At 36.1% G+C, this 26,435-nt stretch overlaps 1 protein-coding gene across 16 annotated transcripts in view; it reads left to right on the forward strand.

The window, feature by feature from the left end:
- Nucleotides 1-26,435, forward strand: part of LOC106082501 (CUGBP Elav-like family member 4) — a 1,058,181-nt gene that overhangs the window by 1,002,880 nt on the left and 28,866 nt on the right. For all 16 annotated transcript variants that reach the window (XM_059360260.1, XM_059360255.1, XM_059360257.1 and 13 more), the window contains one exon: nucleotides 19,717-19,860. In XM_059360260.1, coding sequence (XP_059216243.1) covers nucleotides 19,717-19,860 — 144 coding nt within the window. The remainder of the gene's footprint in view (nucleotides 1-19,716; nucleotides 19,861-26,435) is intronic.

Here is a 26,435-nt window from a genome sequence, read left to right on the forward strand (position 1 = left end):
ACGCGTAAAGCTAGCCCCTTGAAATTTGGCACAGATACTTAATATTGATGTAGGTCGTTGGGCATTGCAAATTGGCTATATCAGTTTAGATTTAGATAGATAGTTCTCATAGAAACCGATCTCCCGATTTTATTTATTGAGCCTCTGGAAGCCACAATTTTTGTCCGATTTAGCTGAAATTTTGCACATATACAAATCGATCGTTCAAATCGATTTGTAACCTGATATAGCTCCCACATAAACAGGTCGCCCAATTTGACTTCTTCAGCCCTTACAAGTCCCAATTTTTGTCAGATTTGACTGAAATTGTGCATGTGGTATTCTATTACGACTTCCAAAAACTGTGCCAAATACGGTCCAAATCAGTCTATAACCTCTCGATCATCCTTGTTCGGTTCCTTGTGGCTTTAATTTTTGCTGGTTTGACAGAAGTTTTGTATGTAGAATCAAATTATGCCCTTCAACTAAACTTATTTTGCATAAATTTTTAGCAGAATCCATGTTGGGTTAAGAGTAAATCTGAGCAACAGAGAACCTTAACGAAGCTTAATCCAAGGCATAACCCAAAACAAGGTTTTACAATTTCTTCCTCACAATCAGATTTATAAAAGTAAAGTGCGCCTCAATCTTTGGTGGGTTTCCAAGACTCGCCCAGGCCGAACTTAGTACACTTTTACTTGTTTTTTTCTTTGTCGTTCACAATTTTTGTAAGATTCCTGGGTTATACTAGCGCAAAAAAATAAGAATATAGGCACTTTTAGGGCTTTATTAAAAAACGGCGTGCAACGTGATCCTAAAACACCAATTACCCTTATCATTTTCTTCTAACACGAATCCAATGTAAGAAGCTTTGCTATTACAGACTAATTTTTTTAGCGGTTTTTTAATAATTAGCGCCCAACATGGGGAGGGCAATTTTGGCTTTTCTTTGCACGTCTTAGTTGAGAGATGAAATTTAGTATAATTAAATACAATTTTTTTCTTTATAAGTAACTTAAAAAGTATTTTTAGGTAATTTCTGGAGCCGTCCATGTAACTGGTAAATTTCGTAAGGTCACATAAATATCTAAATTTTAAAACTCACTCACTCTTGGCGCTGGCTTTAAAATTGGCGGCCAACGTGGGACTACTTTTTTTTATCTAACCCGTCTTAGTTGAGAGATGATATTTAACGAAGATAAGGGTAAGCATTGGAGGTCACCGTAGCGCAGAGGTTAGCATGTCCACCTATGACGCTGAACGCCTGGGTTCGAATCCTGGCGAGACCATCAGAAAAATTTTCAGCGGTGGTTTTCCCCTCCTAATGCTAGCAACATTTGTGAGGTACTATGCCATGTAGAACTTCTCTCCAAAAAGGTGTCGCACTGCGGCACGCCGTTCGGACTCGGCTATAAAAAGGAGGCCCCTTATCATTGAACTTAAAACTTGAATCGGACTGCACTCATTCATATGTGAGAAGTTTGACCCTGTTCCTTAGTGGAATGTTCATGGGCAAAATTTGCAATTTGCAAGGGTAAGCATTAAATTAATTTTAAAAAAATCTTTTCTATGTAAGGGCCTAAGAAAAGAATTTTAGTTGATTTCTTCAAAAAATGGCTAGCATTTATACATTTGAACACACATATATTACTTAATGTTGTTGTTAAAATTTAGACACGGGCCTCTGTTAAAAGATGGTGCCCAACAAGGTCAATAAAAATCCATTACCTTTATGAATTTCTTCCAATATGTATCCAGTATGCTGTTACATACTCAATTAAATACTGAATGCCAAGGATACTCGAGATGACAAGGCGAGTTATTGGCGCCGTTATTGGTGCAGTATACGCGCTGGCGGATGTATTAGAAAAGTACAAGGAAGTGCGATGGACTGGGAATGGCGTCGCTACCACACCGAATCCTTTGAACATGGCGAGAAAAGTACGATCTGACACTACACAGTAGCTCGACATTGAAAAGCTGCAAGCACAACAGGTAAGGAAAAGATTATACGAGATGTAGATATGACACACTAATCGCAAGAGAACACATGCTACTCACCTATGCCGACGACATCGACATCATAGGTCGGTCACCGGAAGTAGTAACTGCAGCCTTTGAAAGAATCGAAAGAGATTCTTGTTACATGGTTCTGAGGCATGTTACGTGTGAAAGCAGACGAGGCAGTGCTTGGAGTGTTTGATAGAACGATTATTCGTACAATATATGGACCAGTTTACGTTAATGGAGAATATAGGCTTCATATGAATAGTACAGTTACACATTTCAAAATACAACGACTGCGTTTGCTGGGTCATGTTGTCAGAATGGATGAAGAAGCTCCAGCAAAGAAGTTTTATGAAGGTAAACTCGGTGGTACACGCAAACCGGAAAGACCAAAATCCCGATGCAAAGATCAAGTAGTGAGAGTTACCTCGAAACTTGGTGTCAGAGATTTTAGAATGAGCGCGGAAGATCAAGGCTCTTGGAACGCTATTCTACGTTCGGCTAGTGGAACAATTGTTCTGTCACAGCCAATTAAAGTAATAAAGTATGTTCTTATCAGTGTTTGTGAGATTGTAAATGGGCCATAATGGTCTATGTTTGATATAGATGATATAACCATATAAACCGATATTGGATCTTGACTTGTTGAGTGTCTAGACGGCGCAATTCTTATTCGAGTTGGCTGAAATTTTGTGTAAGTGGTTTTGTTACGACTTCCAACAGCTTTGCCTAATATGGTCCAAATCGGTTCACAACCTGACATAGCTGCCATATAAAATGATCTTTCGATTATACTTCTCGAGCCTTAAAAGGGCGCAATTCTTGTCCCATTTGGCTGTACGACGACAGAATTACTATGATCTTCTAGTTTTTGTTTGCTGATTGATCTGACCGAAATGTTTGCTAATACAGCAGCCATATGTTTGCTGAAACTGCAATAATGTCTGTCCAGCAGACAAAAACTGTTGTTTTAGCAAACATTATAAAATGCATATTGCATATTCATATGTAATAGAATCTTTTTTATTAGAAACTCGGGTTAAAATCTATTTAATTTTGTATTGTCATCCCTACCATGTTGAAATTACCATTATCGTATCGATTATTTCAATTTGTACTTTCCAAAGTAAATTCATAAAAGCTGGCGCCCAACCTGCATCCGGCTTCTAAAGGGTGATTTTTTTGCGGTTAGGATTTTCATGCATTAGTATTTGACAGATCACGTGGGATTTCAGACATGGTGTCAAAGAGAAAGATGCTCAGTATGCTTTGACATTTCATCATGAATAGACTTACTAACGAGCAACGCTTGCAAATCATTGAATTTTATTACCAAAATCAGTGTTCGGTTCGAAATGTGTTCATTCACCGTAACGTTGCGTCCAACAGCATCTTTGAAAAAATACGGTCCAATGATTCCACCAGCGTACAAACCACACCAAACAGTGCATTTTTCGGGATGCATGGACAGTTCTTGAACGGCTTCTGGTTGCTCTTCACTCCAAATGCGGCAATTTTGCTTATTTACGTAGCCATTCAACCAGAAATGAGCCTCATCGCTGAACAAAATTTGTCAAAATTTGAACACATTTCGAACCGAACACTGATTTTGGTAATAAAATTCAATGATTTGCAAGCGTTGCTCGTTACTAAGTCTATTCATGATGAAATGTCAAAGCATACTGAGCATCTTTCTCTTTGACACCATGTCTGAAATCCCACGTGATCTGTCAAATACTAATGCATGAAAATCCTAACCTCAAAAAAATCACCCTTTATATAGTTTTTACAATACAATTCGAATAGTTCTTTTTTGGCTGAATTTAATCCAAATAACGTGCAAACCATTATAAATTTCGTAGAAATTACGCAAAAGCGACTTTTCATAAGCTGGCGGCCAACTGGAGTAAATATTTTTTAATTCCTTACCTTTTTTGAGAAACATTCCTTTTTTTAATACAAAATATTTTTACTCATGTGGCTATGCTCAATATTTTTGTGAAATAATTTTCTTAAATTGACGCCCAACATAAGGAACTTCTTAATTCAAAATCTTCACTACTAATCTAGTAATTTTATAAAAAAAAAAATCTGAAATTAGGCAGGTCTTCTTATGTCTCTAATTTCATCAAAATTCCGTTCTCCCTTGACATTTTAGAGACTTAGGCCAAGGATAAAGGCCAAGTGAATGTCACAATCAGAGGCTGTACAAAGAAAGATACTCTTGTGATGACGCTGATGTTAAAACTGCTGAGGGTATTCTGTTGCATTTAAATGTCGTCGACAAACTCTCTTTCCACCTTTTACAACAAAAAAAAAAAATAAAACGAAACGAACACAAGAAAAACCATGAAAGCTGGCAAATAGCGAAAACTTATTTAATTCACTTCGCTTTTTCCCGCATTTAATTCAATTACATTAAAAAAGTTTCATTTTCTGCTATGGTCTTTCTTCCACTATGCCCATTCTTTTCAAACAACTTCGTTTGCCAACATTTTGGTTACACTTTGGGGCTTGCAGTGCTGGGGATTTTATTGTAATGTCAGCAGTTGTTGCCTTTGTCTGGAACTTGGTCCATCCAGGCTTTTTCTTCTTATACAAAATCCTCCACCACCCCCCTGCTTACCCTGTGCTGCTGTTAAATGTTTCGCTTTCGCTTTTGATTTTGTAAATAGTGTTGTAATATTAAATAATTCCTATAAGTAGAAGCAAGCACAGGCTATTGCGGATTGAAATCACACAGAAAATGTCGGAGGGTAAAGTGCTTAAAAATAAAATTTTCTGTAAGGGATAGATGATGTTCGGAAAAGGCAGTAGGGTGGGGGGGGGGTTAGTTAGGAAGATTGGCGGGTAACACTAGCGTCAGTTGCAAAAGTAAGTGAGTGGAAATGTGGTAGATTTTACATAAAACAGCTTTTAGTCCTAATGAAAATAAATGTAATTTATTGGAGAAGAATAATATATACGAATATTCAATGTGACACTTGGTGGCCCAAGAGGAAGGAAAAGGATGGTAAAATAGTACAGCAGCAATTTACATTAACATGGACAACATAAAAACAAAAACCTTTAATGATTTTATATTAGCTTAAAATGCTGCAAAAGTAAAATTTTAAAGAGTTTATGCGAAGTAAATTTTGTAATAAAATGTATGAGAAGTACATCTTCTTCTTATTATTATATAAAAATGAAATTGTTGCGCTTGGTTTGTTTATTTGTTTGTTTGTCTGTTCCTTATAGACTCAAAAACGGCTGAACCGATTTTCATGAAATACTCGCAGATGGTACATTTTTTGGTTTTCGAAGGCGGGCGGACCCTCCCTCTTACCCTAATTTTAAAAAACGCCAGATTTCGGAAATGGGTGCGAAATTTTGCATACCACCCAAAACCCAAAAAACACGAAATTGGTATAAACATTTTGGGGGCAAATAACCTGGGGGACGCCCCATCCCAAAACCCACCCGAACGGACATGTTTACCGATTGGGATAATATGGGTATCAAATGAAAAGTATTTAAGATTAGAGTTATCGTACTCGTACTTAGCGTAAAAATCTCACCCTAAGTGTACTTTTACTGCTTTCCGCAATATGGGTATGCAATGAAAGGTATTTAAAAGTGGAGTACAAACCTGACATACAAATTAATTCCTTGCTGCCTGAGGAGTCTCGCCAGCAGGACATATTTACCAATTGGGACAATATGAATATCAAATGAAAGGTATTTGAAAGTAAAGTAAAAATCCCCAACCCCATAACGGGCATGAATGTCCAACGTCACAAAATGGGTATCTAATGAATGGTCTTTGGGAGTTGACTACAAATCTGGTATACACATTTGGGACAGAGTCTGGGACCGACCCACCCACTAGGACGTGTAGTTCGAGCGGGATAATATGTGAATTAAAAGAATGATCTTTGTCAGCAGAGTTCGAATCTTATGTTATTCTAGAGATTCAAGTATCTGGGTCACGTTCGCCGTTCAGCAGGACATGTATGTCGCAACAATAAAGGACTCAAATAAATTGTCCTATGGGTCTTAAGGTCGGGGGACCGACCCTCTACTCCCAATACAAACAACACCAAATTGTCATGTAGACGACCGAGAATATATTTTACTCAAATAAGAGGATGAGTCAGAGGGCAGTCCCCCTCCCCCTATACTACCAAAAAAAAAAAGAATTAAAAATAATATATGAAGGAGGCTACCGCAGCGCAGAGGTTAGGATGTCTATCTTTGACGCTGAACACCAGTTTCGAATCCTGGCGTAAGCATCAGAAAACATTTTTCAGCGGTGGTTATCCCCTCCTAATGCGACATGTGAGGTACTTTGCCATGTAAAAACTTCTCCCCATCAGCACTGGATTTTTCTGGATGCCTTGATAGCTCCTGCAATGCTGCTGGCTGATATTCACTCCAAAATCTACAATTCTGCTTATTTACGTACCTATTGAGCCACATATGAGCTTCGTCGCTGAAGAAGCGCGCGATGAACTTTCTAAACAGAGAACGCATCTTGCCAATAAAATTCAATAATTTGTAAGCGTTGATCGTTTGTAAGACAATTCATGGTTAAATTATAGACAAAATTGAAGAAACCAGAGTTGCCAATTAAGATTGGTTTAGATTTGGATATAGCTCCCATATAAACCGATATCCCGATTTGAGATCTTAAGCCCCTGGAAGCCGAAATTGTCATCCGATTTGGCTGAAATTTTGCGCGAGTGTTTTGTTATGGCTTCCAACAACCGCGCCAAGTGCAGTCCAAATCGGATATAGCTCCCATATAAACCGCACCTAGAAGCCGAAATTATCATCTTATTTGGCTGAAATTTTGCACCCAGTATTTTGTTATGGCTTCCTACAACCGTGTCAAGTTCGGTCCAACTTGGCATTTAACCTGATGTAGCTCCCATATAAACCGATCTCCTGATTTGACATCTTTGGCCCCTGAAAGCCGAAAATGTCATCCGATTTAGCTGAAATTTTGCACCGAGTTTTTTGTTACGATTTCCAAAAAACTGTAACAAGAACGATTCAAATCGGTCTATAACTTGATAAAACTCCCATATAAACCGATCTACCGATTGGACATCTTGAGCATCTGGAAGCCGCAATTCTAATCCGATTTGATATAGCTCCCATACATCGATTTCCCGATTAGTCTTCTAGAACCTTTTGAAGCTTCAATTTGTGTTTATTTGACTATTTTTCTTCTTTGAACAAAAAGCCTAGAAGAGAAGCATCATTTGTATTTCCTGTCTGGATTTTCCAAAAAAAGTAAATCCTTTGACCTGTCATTTTCCTTAATAACCATAATTTCAATTAAGCTTTCACTTTTTTACTGCCCACATAAAATATCATTTAAAAAAAAACATGCCACATACAAATCTTTTAATCATTTTCCCTTCAACAACGAAAAAAATCACCTAGAAATCCCCAACATATATCTCAGCACAAATATCAAAAAGCCGCATGTAATTTGTCTTCGGTTTTGTTGTGCAACAGCGAAACTTTACCACCAACATACCAAAGCAATACCGCTAGTAGAATCAGCAGCAACACCACCAACAACATGTTGTATTTATCACAAAAACTAAAACCGGTAGTTATTATAACGTATATGCCACATAAACCCTACAAAACCAACACCGTTTTGTTCACATTTTTTTTTTTTTTCAATGTGTTGTGTGTCATTTGGCTCTCTAGAGCTTCTCTAGTACCTTATGGCCAACATTCCAAAATGCCCACAAAGCCAATGATATTGGAGATCCGGCTGTCGTTGTTGCTGTCAGTGCCATACCGAGAAAGGCAGTGTGCCATTGTTGTTGTTGCTATTGAAATAAATTGAATGCTATCTCAACACATTTACAAAATATATATATATGTAGTTATAGGATTTGCATGTGCACCGAAGTGTTTGTGCGAGAGTTCGGTTAGCATGACCAAAGGTGTGAGTGCGAAACATATATTAAATGTTTATACTAAAAATGCATTTAAAAAGTAATTTGTCTGAGACCGCCAAAAATAAAATCCGCACGAATTTATTTAAAAAACACAATCACACACACACCCCTCACTTCCATACTTGTTGTTGTATTCGTATTTATAAATACAGAGCAACAATTTCATGTCCTGCCAAAATAGCTGGGATTTGTACAGACGACTCGGTGAGAAATATACAATGTCATAGGGGTATTAAAATGGAACCAGAAAATTTTCCAAAAAGAAGTATATATATATGATATGCATGTTTTTGTTCCTGGAAGTTAAAACTAAATGCATATAACTTTATTTTAATTTCAATTAAACTTTGTTAAATTATTCAAAACTTACACAAAATAAAAATTTTAATTATTATTTGGAGCCCAACCTGTGATTATGAGACATTTTTTGAGCAACAAACATTTTTACAATTTTCCCTAGAGCGGTCTACTGGGATACTAATGAAAGACTTAATTTAAATCAGTAATTGCTTTCACGTCTGGTTCTTGGCTCATTGATAAAGAAGTTCCTGTTTATAGCCTTATATGTGATACACCTTTCTATACTGCAGTTTTCCTAATTTTGGTCTTTATTAAAACATGTAGCGCCCAATGGAGGTCAAACCCATTCACAAAAGACGGTATTTATTATACCCACCACCGAAGGATGGGAGTATATTAATTTTGTCATTCCGTTTGCAACACATCGAAATATCCATATCCGATCACATAAAGTATATATATATATATATATTGTTGAACAGCATAAAATTCTAAGACAATCTAGCCATGTCCATCCGTCTGTTTGTTGAAATGAAAATCTCAAAAATAGAGATATTGAGCTGAAACTTTGCACAGATTTTTTTTTTTTTTTTGTCCATAAGCAGGTTAAGTTCGAAGATGGAATATATCGGACTATATCTTCATATAGACCCCAAATAGACCGATCCGCCGATTTAGGGTCTTAGGTCCCATAAAAGCCACATTTATAATCCGATTTTGTTGAAATTTGGGACAGTGAGTTGTGTTAGGCCATTCGACATCATTCGTCAATTTGAACCAGATCGGTTCAGATTTGGAAATAGCTGCCATATAGACCGATCTCTCGATTTAAGGTCTTCCGCCTATAAAAGACGCATTTATTGTCCGATTTCGCCGAAATTTTGGACAGTGAGTTGTGTTGGGCCCTTCGACATCTTTCGTCAATTTGACCCAGATTATTCCAGATCGGTCCAGATTCGGATATAGCTGCCATATAGACGAATCTCTCGATTTAAGGTATTGGGCGGCATTTATTTTCCGATTTTGCCAAAATTTGGGACATTGAGTTGTGTCTGAAACTTGACCCAAATCGGTCCAGATTTGGATATAGACCGATATCTCGACGTAAAGTTTTGGCCCCATCAAAGGCAAATTTATAATCCGATTTCACTGAAATCGTTGCGCCAATTTTTTAGAAGATCGATTGATAAATGGGTTAGCAAAGGCCTTAAAAGTGAAAATCTGGAGATGCATATATTTGGTAGCTATATCTAAATCTGAAGCGATTTCTATTAAATTCAACAGCAAAACCAGGAGTCAAAAGGGAATCCTTTGTGGCAATTTTCGTGTGAATCGGTTAACAAATGACCAAATAATTGCAATACTAGTCCAAATCGGACGAACATATATATGGGAGCTATATCTAAATCTGAGCCGATTTCTATGAAATTCATCAATAATGTCGAGACTTTTAAGAGAGCCCCTCGTGCAAAATTTCGTGAGAATCGGTTAACAAATGACGATATAATATCCATTTTAGTCCAAATAGGATAAACATATTTATATACCGATTTTTTCCAATTTCAATAGGCGACGCGTACTTTATACACAATTTAACTTGGACAGACGGACACAGCTAAATCGAATCAGAAAGTGATTCTGAGTCGTTCGGTATACTTATCAATGGGTCGGTCCCTCTTCCTTCTGGGTGTTACAAACAAATTCACTAAGTTATAATACCCTGTGCCACAGTGGTGTTGCAGGGTATAATTCGTATCATATTTTATTTTGATCGTTTTTTAGATATATGCAAATTTTTCCAAAACACAATATCACACTCACGAATTAAGTTCACATTGGTGGAAAAGCGTTGGTCTTTTTCCAAAGTGCCTAACTTTGAATGAATCTTAAGGAAGGCTCCTTTCAAGTTTCCAATGCATTTTCAGTTTCACTAGCTTCAACACAACTTACACGCACACACACTCACATCTATGGAAACTAGCTATCACGAAAAAGTCTCGAAATTTTCAAAAATGTTTCAGCGCCTTCTACCAAACTCAACTAATATTCATGTTAGCCCTAGTGAAAACAGGCAAGGATGATTTATGTTGTGTTTTGAGCTTACTTCAGCAATGTTATAAGAAAAATAAAATTAAAAAATTATTTTTTGAAGAAAAATCAACTTGGTCTCACCGTTGTTGTACTTGTCCGGAGTACTTGTACAGTACTTGTCCACCTCCAAATTGGAGTAAATCAACCTAGAAAAGATCAGAACTTTTAGCTTGACGCAGAAAAACCTTCTTTTACCACAAAATCAAGATTGGCGCCCAACGTTGGACTACTCAATATTTTTAGTTTGAACCAAAAATTTACGAAATTTGATTGTTATTGTTACTCATTACATGTTATTTTAAATATTTTTACTACTTTTATCATCATGCCTTTACCTATTATCATAATCATGTCCTTAAAACAAACTGGCGCTCAACATTGGGCCCATTATTCTATAATTCTGTAATTGATTTAATTATGTTTCGTCATAATGGAATCAAGATTATTTCCCCAATAAGAACACACCGCCCAACATTGGGTCACTCGATATATTTATTTGAAACAGAAATTAATATAATAAGTTATTATATTTATTAAACTCGTTGTTCCGATTATGTTTTAGTAACTTGTCATAACCAAATTTGAGATTTGCATTTATATGATTTTTAAAGAATGTGATTAATGTGTATTGATTTTTTTTTTTTTTTTTTGTTAAGAGTGATTCAAATTAAAAATAAACAAACGAATTAAAAAGTCATAATATAATCTTATTTTTTATTTAATTGGCTTATAAAAATAAATTTTAATCGCCATTCTAAACAGCTACTATCAAACAATCTTTCAAATTTAAAACAAAATAGCGCCCAACGGTAGGCATGTTATATTTATTTATATGAATTTAGTTATTAGGTTTTGATAATTAATGTTTTTGACGTCCAAAGGCCCAATTTGGTTTAGCAATTTATTATCATTATGGAGTTCTTTGAAAAAAATTAAAAAAATTATTAGTGAGATCAAATATGTTAAAGTTTCTTTAGAATAGGAAAATAGCTTTAAAATAGTACGTACTTCAACGGTTTTATTTTCTCCAAGAAACCCACGCTTTTAAGTATTTTATTATTGAATAACCCTGTTATTCATACATTCAACTACTTTAGCAATCTACAAATATTTTGTTCGCCTGCGTTTAAATAAAGAATTCCGTATATCAACATGGTAGTCGCCTGCATACAAATACTAAACGTATAGACATACGTATGGGTATGTGGATTACACTCAGACACATGGCATACATATTAATACAGAGAAGAGGACAACAAAACCCAAATGCCTGAAAAGATATGGCTATAATGTACGTGAACAGCTAACAAATAAACCTGTTGGTCTCCATAGACTTGGTATGCATATGAAGTGGTCCCGTCGTCCGCCGCCACACAATACCGGTAGTTTGTAGCTCATAACGCGCGCGCACACGCACACACACACACACTTACATGCACGAAGCTTACAACGTCAGGCTTTAGAGTGCAGTATAAGGACATATAGTCCTCGATATACACAAAACATACAAACGGAGTTATACTAATGCATACATACATATAAGTTGGCATCAATGTACTGTGATTACGCGAGACTACGTTCACATTACATGTTCACTAATGGTTGAACAAGCCGCAAGCATATCCGGTATTATAACCACTGCTCGAAAATCCCCATAGCCTTCGTTATACCCCCATGCTCCAATACTCCATTCCGTTCACATATCAACCCAATGTTGGTGAGCAAATGGTGTTGGGAGCAGCAGTGTTAGTGTTACTTCCTTCAAAAATCCAAAGGCATAAACTTAGCTTATATGGTAGCAATGTAACGGCGACTACAACGCCAAGGTATCTAGAAGATTGTGTAAGTATGAGTGCATGTGTCCGGGTCACACATTCAAAAAGTGGTAAACAGACATTTTCCAGCTCAGTAATAGCAATCAACTTGGAGAAATTATGCGTAGACCACCACAAGGATCGAGCAATTTTAATACATTTTAAAAAAGAAAAATTGTCAAAACTATAGCAAAGGCAATAATAGAAAAATATAGCAAGAGTATTCATTAAACTCTTTAGAAGCAGAAATGAAAGTAGAGGCCATTTAACTAAATTCGAAAAAGAAAATTTTATACTTTATACTATTCTAGTCTAGGGCTTATTTTTTGAAAAAAAAAAAAAAAACATTTGGGATTGCGTTTTATAGTGGTTTTGAGCCATAAACTTCATATCTGAAGGATAAACTCAAAATATGTTGGGACTTTGAAAATTTTCAAAAAAATGCACACAAAAATCAAAAGTGAAAATTTTGAAAAACCTTTAACTTAAGCTTTCAAATCCTGGGAAGTTTTCAGATTTTCGATATTCAAAATAGTTAAGGAGTTACAGCAATTTCGAATTTTTCTAAATGTTTAAATTTTTGGAATTTTAATATGGCGATTCTGAGATTGTTCTTTGAAAAAAATATTCCGGATTGCGTTATAGTGGTTATGAGCTATAAACATTATTTCTGAATGCTTAACTCGCAATATTTTGGGGCATCGAAAAATTGAAAAAAAAACTTTTTACCAAACGTTTCCACTTTTTATTTCAAATCAAGGGATGATTTCCGACTTTCGAATTTCGAAAATGTAAAGGAGTTACAAAAATATCGAACTTTCTTGGATTTTCAATTTTTTTAACTTTAATATGGCTATTCTGAGTAAGTTCTTTGAAGAAACCATTTGGGATTGCGTTTTATAGTGATTTTGAGACATACATTTTTTTCTGAAATAGTTTAAGAGGTACAGCAATTTCAAATATTCTTACATTTGTCGATTAATGCGTTTTAATATGGTTTTGAGCCATAAACTTCATTTCTGAATGCTTAACTCAAATTATTTTGGGATTTTGAAATGTTTCAATTTTCGTATAAAACGTAATCCTGAATTGAACAAACTCAGAATCGCCATATTACAATTCGAAAATTTGAATAATCCAAGAAAATTCGAAATTGTGGTTACTCCTTTACATTAAATTTTGAAAATGTTTCCCCTTGCTCGAAAAATGCAAAAAAAAACCAAAAGTAAACATTTTGAAAATACCTTCTGACCTAGCGATTACACTTCGAATTTCAAATCTAAGGATGCTTTCGGATTTTCAATATTCGCAAAGGAAGAGGACTTCGAAGTTTAGTTTTGTAGAGTTTCAAATTTTATTTTGTTCTCATATTTTGGTTACTTCCCTCTTATCTAATTGTTTTTTTTTTTTTTTTTTTGCTGAACTTAATGTACTGATTGCATACAACGGAGTGGCACTGACTTCGCATTAGCTACCGGTTGCTCTGGCAAATACCTATAAGAGAACACGCACACATATAGCAAACATTCACATATCCTATAGTACATTGTTGACAGTGATATCAAACTGCTTTAGCTGCTTACACTCTAGGCCAACGCTATATATTTCTTTTTAAGGTGAAAAAGTGTTTTCCATATTATCCCCATAAAACACATACTTTGCCATACGGAAGTAACGCTACAACTTGACGCCTTTGGGTTGCATTAACGTTCGCCACAGCCCAGGATGGTGAAACAGCCAGAACATCATCATCAACGGCTATATACATTCATACAATGTGCAACAGAATTTGCCCTTTCCAACTGGGGCTTCAACCATCTAAAGCCCAAGGCCTAAGTCGCCATCCAACATTTAACTCCACCTTTCTCGCTCTCCAATTGTCGATGTGCGTTGAGAATCTATGGCACAGGGGACATGTTAACATGGCTTTCGTGCCAAAATTATTATTCGTATGTTGTACATGACAGAGGTTTTTATGCTTTTTTGTATGGCGGCATGGTAAGGAAAGAGCAAGCCAAACAACAACCTGAATAATATTCAAGAAACCCTGCTACCCTGAAACAGAACCATCAACAGGCTTTTGGCAACCAGCGAGCTGAAACACATTCACACAACGAGCTGCCTATACAAGAATATCCAACATTTTCACTATTAAGCATATTTTTGGAGTGTGTGCAGGTGTGGGCATGTATGTTTGTATGTCTATTTGTCTGATATTTATATTACCAAAGGACTACTTTGTTGCGGTATTAAAACTGTTGCATACTTTTAGGTGTTGCTGCAAAGCACTATAATTTAAATTGTGTAAAATTAGCAAAGAGAGCAAAAAAGCAAACTTCGCGCCTCACACGACAACATATGCATTGCATACTGTCACGGTGCCACTTGTCGCACCAGAAAATGTCACAATCATGGCATCCACAAAAAAGAGTGCCACAAAAAACCCTGAACGTTGAATGCTTAAACCAAATGCATACCTTTTGTTAAAGTTTAATGTGAATTAAATGGTGCAAATATTTCTGCACGAACACTGCTATTATGGTGAAAGCAAACAAACAAAGTCTGACAAAAAAGAACGATAGCGCAACAAAATTGTTTGCAGACCTAAAAGTATGCTTTAATTGTTGAGATAGTTACTGTGACAAATAAATGGAAAGTGCTGGAAACTAAATCAACAAATGGGGAAAAATCAAATTTAAAACATTTTTAAATATATAAAAAAGAGCATATGAAAAATTTTTAGCTCAATTTAAGACATGGTGCATACATTTAAGTGCTTAAAAACTATTTGTTGTGCGAAGCATAAAAAACAACATTCAAAAAAATAAGTTTTTCAATTTGATCCCAAACGTTTAAAAAAATATACGAAAGCATATTTTTTTTATCTTTAAATATAAAATATATTTTCTTTTTAATTTCAAAAAAAAATATTTTTGTTGAATTCGTTATAATTGTTATTTATTCCGCTTAGGAAAAAAAATTGTTTTATAATTTCGTCGAACCCTTCATCTTAACATTGCTTTATTTTCTGGAAAGAGATTTTTTAAAACAAACCAAATATGCTATCTGTAAACAAATAACATGGCTGCTGTCCTGACAGTTTAATGGGCTTTTAAGCGGCTTTGGCCTAAAAGGCATTTTGTGATCATCAATAACAACAAAAATATTTAATTGATGTGCCATTGTTTTCCCAGCCTTGTTTTTTTATGATGTGTGCTATAGATTGTGTTGTTTTTTTACCTGCTATTTTGTTAATTGTCATTTTGTTTCCTATATGCAACCACCCGTTTTGTTGGAGTTTTCTCTTTGTTACCAACCAACATTTTGTAATTTATGCGCCTAGCTATTAGAGACGCCTGCCGGCTGCATGTGTTTTATGTTGCCCGAGCGACATGTTTTTATGACCAGGAATTTTCATGCGATTGGCTGTTTTTTTTTAATTTTGTGATTTCTGATATTTAATTGAATGTTGGTTGTTGTTTTTCTTTATTATTTATTTTTGAAAAGCATTTGTTTAATGTAAATCAAAAAATTTATTTATGTAAGCTAAAGAGCACCATATAAAAAAAACATATATAATAAAAATAATTATGAAAAATAATGCAATGTCTTGGGTGGGAAGTTAAAATAAAAAATTTATTGAAATTTAAGAACTTTCATAAAAAAAAATTTCTAAAAATAAAGTTGCTTTGAAAAAACTATCAAAACTTGTAGGTCTGAAAGGTTGAAGTAGTATGCCGAAAAGTATGCTAATTTTTTTAAGCAAAATAAAACAACGTATTCAGATTAAGACAAGCTAAAAAATATGCAACATTTTCATCAAAATGTGTTGTAAAGATATCTTGTCAAAACAATCTTAAATATATTAGGTTAGGTTAGGTTGGATTAGGTGAGAGTGGCAGTCCTTTGCAGGCTTGCTTATACAATTTTGAGTCCATTGTGATACCACAGTAGCGACAGACCAAGTCCTCGGATGGGAATCGAACCCACAACCCACGCTATCAACTCGGGTACCGGGGCGCCGAATCCTAAATATAATTTATAAAATAAACCTGTACATTCGCCAAATAATATGCCATATTTATACCCTACACCTTTACTGTGGTACAGGGTATAATATCTTAGTGCGTTTGTTTTTTATACCCAAAAGGAAGAGAGATAGACCCATTGATAAATATACAGATCGACGTAGAATCACGAGTTTTGCTAAATTTTAGTGGGTGTCGCAGAGGTTAGCGTGTCCGTATTTGGGAAATTGTTGGAATCCTTAACAGAACACCGCATGCAAAATTTCAGCCAAATTGGACAAAATTGCGGCTTGTAAGGACACAAGAAGTCAACTCTAGGGTCCGGATTATATGGGAGCAATACCAGGTTATAAACCGATTTGGAACGTATTTGGGAAATTGTTGGAATCCGTAATAGAACACCGCATGCAAAATTTCAGCCAAATTGGACAAAATTGCGGCTTGTAAGGACACAAGAAGTGAAATCGGGAGATCGGTTTATATGGGAGCAACATCAGGTAATGGGCCGATTTGGAACGTATTAAGCACAATTGTTGGAAGCCGTAAAAAAACACCGCATGCAAAATTTCAGCCACATCGGATAAAAATTACGGCTTGTAAGGACCCAAGAAATCAAATAGGGAAATCGGTTTATATGGGAGCTATATCAGGTTGTAGACCGATTTGCACCGCACCCGGCACTGTTATTGGAAGTCCTAGCAGTATACTACATGCAAAATTTCAGCCAAATCTGACAAAAATTCCGGCTTCCAGGGTCTCAAGAAGTCAAATCGGGACATCGGTTAATATGGTTGCAAGATCTAAACCTGAACCAGTATGGCCTATTTGCAATCCCCAATGACCTACATCTGTCTGTGCAAAATTTCAAGCGGTTAGCTTTACTCCTTCGAATTTTAGCGTGCTTTCGACAGACGGACATTGCTAGATCGACTCAGAACGTCAACACGATCAAGAATATATAAACTTTATGGGGACTTAGACGATTATTTCGAGGTGTTACAAGCGGAATGACGAAATTAATATACCCCCATCCTATGGTGGAGGGTATAAAATTACAGATTTATTAAGACCAATAATGAATTTATCAAAAAAAAATCTATCCAAGTTTTACAATTGATAAAACATATCACATTAAATAGTTTAAAATTTTTATTAAATTTTTAGTTTATTACAATTTATTAACATTAATGCGCACAGCCCGCACATGGACTGCATTTAATTAAATTTTAATATGACTTCCAAAGATATGCCTTGCTATTGTAAAATCCCCACAAAACTGTCGAAGTTGTGATGTCTCCTAAAAGTGTGCAACAGTTGGCCTTCCTATAATAAATTTCGCAATATCTATATGTATACATAGATTTTTGTATTTAATGGCAGCGCTTGCATGTATGTATATATGCCTGAGCCGCTAGCAAGTGATATATATGACATTTTTACATATCCCATGAAATTTATGTCGCCCTTTTTGGATTGTGCAAATTTTTCAATAACGCAAATTGTCAATTTTAATGATATCGAAAAACCATTTATAGGATTCGCTTACAAAGTAATGGCTCACATTGTTTGTTGTCATTAAAAATAATGAGATATATATACATTAGTAAAACACAAACAAATTATATATATATGCGATATACGAGTACTTTGTCAGATCATGAGTGGGTAAGTGGGTGTATGGGTGGTGGGAGTGATATGCAAGGGTGTGCCAAATTCAATATGAAATATATATACCAACATTGACATAACAACATATAATTGAGACTTTATTATACAAAGTCTACTAAGGCATGTATGGGTATTTATAATACAAACAACACATATTCATTTATACATTTGTACATGTCTATATGTTTATATCTTTTATTTTATTGTGTTTTATATATAAGCATTATTATGCTAATTAAATTTCGATATATACGTATCGAATATGTGTGGACCCAAACAATAGATAACAAAACAATGAGGCTGCTGTTGTTACTGACAACGGGGGCATAGGTTGCTTGTCTGTGTGTGTGTGTTTGAGTTGGTACATGTTGGCGTTTGGGAAAATCTAAAGCTTTTGTTATTTTAATCATCATCAAATGACAATGACGTTGATGATTGTAAGCATAAAGTGATTGACATTAAAACTCTCCAAACACTCAACACACTCGACAATACTCAATATAGGCATTCTCAACATGTCGTATACACACATACACATATATATATATATATATATATATAACCAACAAGCCATACAAGGATTCCCCCTCACGCTTTCTCCCACCCCATTACCAGGGAGTTCAATTCAATGAGGAACAAAAATATCCTTAAATAATAGCAGCAAAATAAAAACCAACATAATCGGATTACAAAACAAGAGAAGCATTGTATAACACACACACACACCAAGAACATACCACATTATAGAAGTGTATGTAGTTGTTTTATATCACAATAATAAGAAGCATCATGGCGAAAACAACAATAACAACCACTCTAATTAGTTCTTCAATAACAAAAATATATCAGGCGGCCCACAGACAAAAAAATGTTGAAATTTTCAAAAACACAATATTATGATAAAAAAAAACACCTCTATCAATACAACGAGCAAGTTGCTTTATTAAAAACAAGTGAAATCGTGTGAAGTTCGACCGGGCCGAATCTTATATACCCTCCACCATGGATTGCATTTGTCAAATTCTTTGAATGACTTTTTCAAATATATATGAGCTATATCAAGTTGTAGACCGATATGGAGCATACTTGTCATGCCGTACAAGTCGTAAAAAATATCAAATCCAACATTTCAGGCAAATCGAGTAATAATTGCACCTTCAAGAGGCTCAGAAAGTCAAATCGAACGATCGGCTTATATGGCAGCTATGTCATGCTATGAACCGACTTGGCACAGTTGTTGAAAGTCATACCAAAACGACATATGCAAAATTTCAGCCAAATTGGATAAGAACAGCGCCGTCTAGGACTCAATAAGTTAAATCAGGTTAACGATTTATATAGCGGCTATGATTTAGACGATACTTGGCACAGTTGTTGGAAGTATTACTAGAACGACATGTACATGTAGAGGGTCAAGAAGTCTAATCGGGAGATTGTTTTATATGAAGAGCCTAGCTTTTCTCCTTTGAAAGTTAGGGTGCTTTCGACAGACGGACGGACAGACAGACGGACATGGCTAAATCAACTTAAAATGTCATGACAATCAAAAGTATATATACTTTATGGGATCTTAGACGAATATTTCGAAGTGTTACAAACAGAATGACGAACTTTTTATACCCATATCCTATGGTGGAGGGTATAAAAATATTACCCAAAATTTCATTTTGCTAACTTCCTGTATGTAGAAAAATATAAAGCTTATAGGCTTCAAGTTTATACCACCATACATACTAAAGCCCACTTACAGGCTCTGGTACAAATAGAAAATAAAACATAATTCGTTGTTCACAAAAGCATATACAAATCTTCAATAAAATTGTAATGAATTTTTTTTCTTTTTCTTTTGTTCTATAATTACAGGGTGCTTCCTCTAGTCTGGTAGTTAAATTTGCTGATACCGAAAAAGAAAGGCAAATACGGCGCATGCAACAAATGGCCGGTCATATGAATCTGCTTAATCCTTTTGTCTTTAATCAATTTGGTCCATATGGAGCTTATGCACAGGTAAATATATCAAAACACCCCAAACAGGCACCTAAAAAATGCACCAAGTCATAAAAACAACAATTAAAGATAACCAAACTCAAATAAGGGAGCAGATCAATTAAATACAGAAAAAAGTATTGCAGACAACATGAAAACAAGAATGGTATAAGTTATGATATAGACAGGCTGAGGCTGGGTAGGAAGTAGAGAAATAAGTAAGGCGGCTTTACTTAAAAAAAGGTGACATAAAAATGCCAAAAAAATTATTTGATAGCATTTTTATATCGATGTAAAGGAAGTTGAGCACGATATAAAATAAAAGAATGTAAATAAAGCCTTCATGTTGTTTCCAAAGATCCAGAAATTAAATCAGAGTCGGACTTTCTGAACATGAATTATATATTTTAGGTAAAATCGTGACGTGTAACTTTGAGGAGCTAGGATGTAGAAACTTTTTGCAGTAAGTTAGTTGACGTGTGCGGCTACTTGAAAGTGGTAAGAACTTGGGAATCGGTGCTTTGTGATTTGAGAAATTTAGGGAAAAAATTTTGTCAAAAAGTTGTCAATTTTGGGACGGCCCTAACATATATAATGGGTGATCAATTCCGGATTTTTGCAGCATTATTGTCATATACATTTTATTCCTCTTAAAAATATAACAAGTAAAAAGGCATTAAGTTCGGCCGGGCCGAACTTTGGATACCCACCACCTCGGGTATATATGAAAACCCCCCTTCGACACAATCCGGTGAAAATTGGATAACTTATGCACCCAAATTAGACACGAATGTTGAGTGGGCTATTAAATATAAGTCACTGTTGAATTTTGTATTTCAAATTTCAACAAAATCGGGTAATAAATAATGCTTTTATGAGCTTCGGACCCTTAACCGGCAACCGGTCTATATGACAGCTATATCTAAATACAGTCCGATCTTTACCATATTGGGATATCGGTCTGTATGGCAGCTATATCTAAATTTAGTCCGATCCGAACCATATTTGGGACGGGATCCACCATATTTGGCAACCAAATTTGGTATTAGGATCGATCTGCCTTTATTAGCAGATCGATCTATATTGCAGCTATATCTAAATATTGTCCGATCTGAACATGTGGTTCAGATCGGACAATGCTAAGAGGCGTTATACTACTCAATGTTTCAAATTTCAGCAAAATCCGTTTAAAACAAAGCTTTTATGGGCTTTAAACCCTTTACCTGGAGATGGTTCTATATGGCAGCTATACCTAAATATAGTCCGATTTGATTCATATTTAGGTAGAATATCAGGAGGCATAAGATAATCTTCTGTTTAAAATTTCAGCGAAATCGGGTACTTAATAAAGCTTTTATGGGCTTCAGACCCTTTATCGGCAGATGGGTATATATGGCAGTTATATATAAATATAGTTCGATATGAACCATATTTGGGTCAGATGTCGGTAGGCCTAAAACTACTCACTGTTTCAAATTTCAGGCAAATCGGATGAAAAATCAAGCATTTATGAGCATTAGACCCTTTATTGAAAAATCGGTCTATATAGCAGCATTATCCAAATATGATCCGATCTGACCCGTTCAACAACTTAACCATCGTATATCAAAAAGACTTATATGTGCCAAATGTCAGCTCAATATCTCAATTTTTATAGGCTGTAGAGTGATTACAACAAACGGACGAACAGGCGGATAGACGCACGGACATCGTTAAATCGTCTTAGAATTTTATGACGATCCGAAATTTATGTACTATGTAGAGTCGGTAACTAGTATTTCGATGAGTTGCAAACTGAATGACTAAATGGATATACCCCCTATCCTACGGTGGTGGGTATAAAAAAAAGAAATAACTCCTACTACAGGTAAAAGCGTGCTCAGCTCGGCCAGGCCGAATGGGTTCTGCAAAAAATGTATATTAAATTAATTTAGGTGAAGGGCATAATTTTATTCTACATACCAAACTTCTATCAAACCAGCAAACATTAAGCTTTTACGAACCGAACCGTTAGGGATATAAAGGGTGATTTTTTTGAGGTTAGGATTTTCATGCATTAGTATTTGACAGATCACGTGGGATTTCAGACATGGTGTCAAAGAGAAAGATGCTCAGTATGCTTTGACATTTCATCATGAATAGACTTACTAACGAGCAACGCTTGCAAATCATTGAATTTTATTACCAAAATCAGTGTTCGGTTCGAAATTTTGACAAATTTTGTTCAGCGATGAGGCTCATTTCTGGTTGAATGGCTACGTAAATAAGCAAAATTGCCGCATTTGGAGTGAAGAGCAACCAGAAGCCGTTCAAGAACTGCCCATGCATCCCGAAAAATGCACTGTTTGGTGTGGTTTGTACGCTGGTGGAATCATTGGACCGTATTTTTTCAAAGATGCTGTTGGACGCAACGTTACGGTGAATGAACACATTTCGAACCGAACACTGATTTTGGTAATAAAATTCAATGATTTGCAAGCGTTGCTCGTTAGTAAGTCTATTCATGATGAAATGTCAAAGCATACTGAGCATCTTTCTCTTTGACACCATGTCTGAAATCCCACGTGATCTGTCAAATACTAATGCATGAAAATCCTAACCTCAAAAAAATCACCCTTTATTATACATTACATAGTGTTTTTGTAGAGTTTTACGAGCTCTTTCTTTAAAAAAACCATTCCATTCCAAACCATATGTGACTGTTTGCCAAGCAACTAAAAATTTGGCATGCTTGAAGTGACAAACTTTCAATCTCCATGGATCAGCCTCTGGACCTACTTACTTATTGGAAAACACCTCAACATTGACTATGTTAAGTGTCCATATCTCTATCCGTTATTTCCAAGATTTTTCGATTTTCCGTTAGAACGTTTCCTATGTCATTGCTTCGCATTCGTGGCTAACAGGCTCCGGCTGGGACACAATACCAGACATGAACTAACTTAGGGCCGTGGTATGGAATGTAATTAAGGATCTTGCAAGTAGCACGGAATTGCTAACTTAGATTTTTTTTTTTTCGAAATTATTTTTTAGTATTTAGAGTGCACAACAAACCGATTTGGCATGGGTGCACCCTAATACCCGTACCCTCTTTCCCACCTAACCTAGGCATCAGCATGGCTTTCGAAGACCACACAGCACAATAACTGCCTTACATGCCATTAAGGCAAACATTTGCCGTTACTTCAATTAGCCCAGGTCAGGTGGTAGGACGGTCGTCATAGCACTGGACCTATCGAAAGCATTCGGCACCGTCAGCCATGCCAAACTATTTCAGGATATCGTTAACATGCCCCTCCAGCCAGGTATGAAACGCTGGGTCGCGAAATATCTCTGTGCTCGCCAGTTTTTTGTGGAATTTAGGGATAAGAAGTCCAAACACCGTAAAGTGAAACGGGGAGTTCTCCAAGGCAGGGTGATATATCTGGCACTTTTTAACATCTCCCTTTAAAGGCAATCACGGTGGTACACGCAAACCGGGACGACCAAAAGCCCGATGGAAAGATCAAGTTGTGGAAGACACCACGAAACTTGGTGTCGGAGATTTAAGAATAAGCGCAGAACAAGTTCGGCTAATGGGACAAATGTACTGTCATAGCCAATTAATATAAACTTAAATAAGTTTAACCTCTCTCTACATATCCTCCATTCCATCTCCTCCAGATGGCATATAGATCGTAGCATTTGCGGACGATTACGCGCTCATGGCATCAGGCCCTCCACCCATTGATATATGTGATAGGTTAAACGTCTACCTTAACGAACTTGCCGCTTGTTTCGCTACAAGAGACTTAAGGGTATTCGCCACTTAATCTTCAGCCACATTGTTTACTACAAATATGTGTGAGGTGAATAATGAGCTGAATGTGATAGTCGATGGAGAATCGATTCCGTCTATGAAGTGTCTGAAAATATATTTTCCCCACATGCCACACCAATATTCGATAAGGTCAGAAGTAGAAACAAGGTCTACAAATCTCTTACTGGAAGCTTTTGGGGTGCTGACAAAGAAACTTTGTTGATCACTTACAATGCAATTGGCCGGTCTGTGGTAACTTATGCAGAGCCAATGTGGTCTCTTCAGCTATGTGACAAGCAGTCAGAGCTATCAGAATGCCGCTCTTCGAACTGCGGCGGGCTGCCTCCTCAGTTCTCTCTTCCCCATCAGGAGACAAAGATCCTATCCGTGCGAAGACATAACTACATGCTGTCCAAGCAATACCTTCTGGACTGTTATCGCAGGGACCATTCAAATTATAACTTGTGGATCGGTAGCCAATGCCCAGAAGCCTTAAGGTGGATTTACACACTGCTACAATAACAACAACAGCAACCAACTCTATTGGCGGAGAATGACGCCAAGACCTTAGTAAACTAAACATCCACGTTGGCCAGATTAAGGTCCATTTTGGTTTCCCATCTTCCCTCTGCTCTTACCGATGAATTCTCTTCAAAAAAAAATAAACTAACTACTATGCTGAAAGTGAAATTTATCCTCCGAGGCATCGATCTCGTTACACCAGACGTCATTATTCCTTTTTAGCTCTTTTATGTTTTCCCTGTTGAAATTCCGATAGACATACTCACACACAAAAAAATAAAATGTTTGGGACATTACTACTACAATCAAAATACTTTAATTACGAAGTTTTTATTTTATTGTAACTATGTAACGTTTTGCTTCAAAATATCAAACGTTAGCCATAAACGTTGCACTATTGAAAGAAACTAACTTGGTCTTTCATCTTTCAACACCTTCAACTACGGTAAAAGGAACTTTCACTTGCTGTAAAAACAAAAACTCTTAAAAAACTAAAGTGTTAGCCGCAAACGATTATTCGTTTACCTGACCAATAATTATTCTCTTATGTCTGTCCTACTAGAGAGAAAGGTTGAGTATATAAGAGTATATACCAGTTATGGGCAATAATACTCACACTATTGCACATTACTGTATACGTATACAAGAAAAGATTTCCAAGCAAGCCCAAGGGCCATTCTCACACAAAACATTTTTATCTTTTTTAATGTACAAAGTGCAGTCTGTATGTTAAGCATCTCGGTCGAGTGTGAATAGTGAACTCGGGAAGTGACAATTTAGCCTTAGGTACAAAAATTCTGGTATCATTAAAGCCACAAACAAGAGGCGGCCAGGTGCTAGAAAACTTGGTAATATTTTCGCAATAAAGAAATATCCAATCCAAAGTAAGTATTTCAGCGATGAGACGTACACCTGATGGTGTTAACCTTTATCGTCGCATAGTGGGAGTGATCTGGGCGCTTCCTGCCAAAACTTAATATGTGGTCCGATTATCAAAATTCTAAATTCTAAAACAAAGGTTCTTTTTGAATTGTGCTACATGCTACAAATATTATTTGGTGGAAAAAAATGTTCTCATGTGCTTATGGAACACGTGAAGTGAGAAACCATTAGCCCGAATGGGGGATCTGGGCTTTGCATCTTAAACGGGTGCAATATGCACCCGTTTAAGATGGCATATCTAGCTTGAATTTCACTTAAAACTCATCTACAATATGTTCTCTTCAAAAAATAAAAAGAAAAAGTGAAGGTATTTAAGCTTGCTTTACTTTTTTTTGACCAAAAATTCAAAAAATCCACTTTTCGCATTTTTATACCCACCACCAAAGAAAGGGATATTTTAATTTTGTCATTCCGTTTGCCACACATCGAAGTATCCATTTCTGGTCCTATAAAGTGTTTATTAATATTCTTGATCGTCGTAAGAAACTAAGGCGATATAGCCATGTCCGTCCGTCCGACTGTCCGTCTGTCTGTTGAAATCACGCTACAGTCTTCAAAAATAGAGATATTGAGCTGAAACTTTGCACAGATTCTTGTTTTTGTCCATAGATAGATTAAGTTGATGGTCTATATCGGAGTTTATCTTGATATAGCCCCCATATATACCGATCAGCCGATTTAAGGTCATAGGCTCATTAAAGCCATATTTATTAACCGATTTCGGTGAAATTTAGGACAGTCAGTTGTGTTAGGCCACTCGACATCCTTCTTCAATTTGGCTCAGACCGGTCAAGATTTGGATATAGCTGCCATATAGACCCAGCTCCATAAAAGGCGCATTTATTATCCAATTTTGCTGAAATTTGTCATAATGAACTGTGTTATGCCCTACGTCATCCGCATTCAATATGGCCCCAGTTGGTCTATAGTGGAATTTAGCTGCCATATATACCGATCTCCCGATATCCGTCCTTGGATCCATAATTTCAGTATTTATTGCCCGTTTTCGCTGAAATGTGACACAGTGAGCTGTGTTAAGCCGTGCGTTATCCGCATTCAATATGACTGCCATCGGTCTATATTTTGATATAACTGTAATATAGAACGATCTCCCGTTTTAAGGCCTTGGTCCCATAAAAAGCCCGTTTATTATCCAATTTGCCACAGTGAAATATATTAGACTTTTCGACTGCCAAAAAGGACCAATATTGAACCAAAATTTGGTCCATATCGGACCATATTTTGATATAGCTGTTATGGGTGCATAAATAGTGAATTTTTCACCAGATTATGACGAAAGGAGGTTTACATATAAACCCGAGGTGATGGATAT

This window comes from Stomoxys calcitrans, chromosome 1 (genome assembly GCF_963082655.1).
Source record: "Stomoxys calcitrans chromosome 1, idStoCalc2.1, whole genome shotgun sequence".
NCBI lineage: Eukaryota > Metazoa > Arthropoda > Insecta > Diptera > Muscidae > Stomoxys > Stomoxys calcitrans.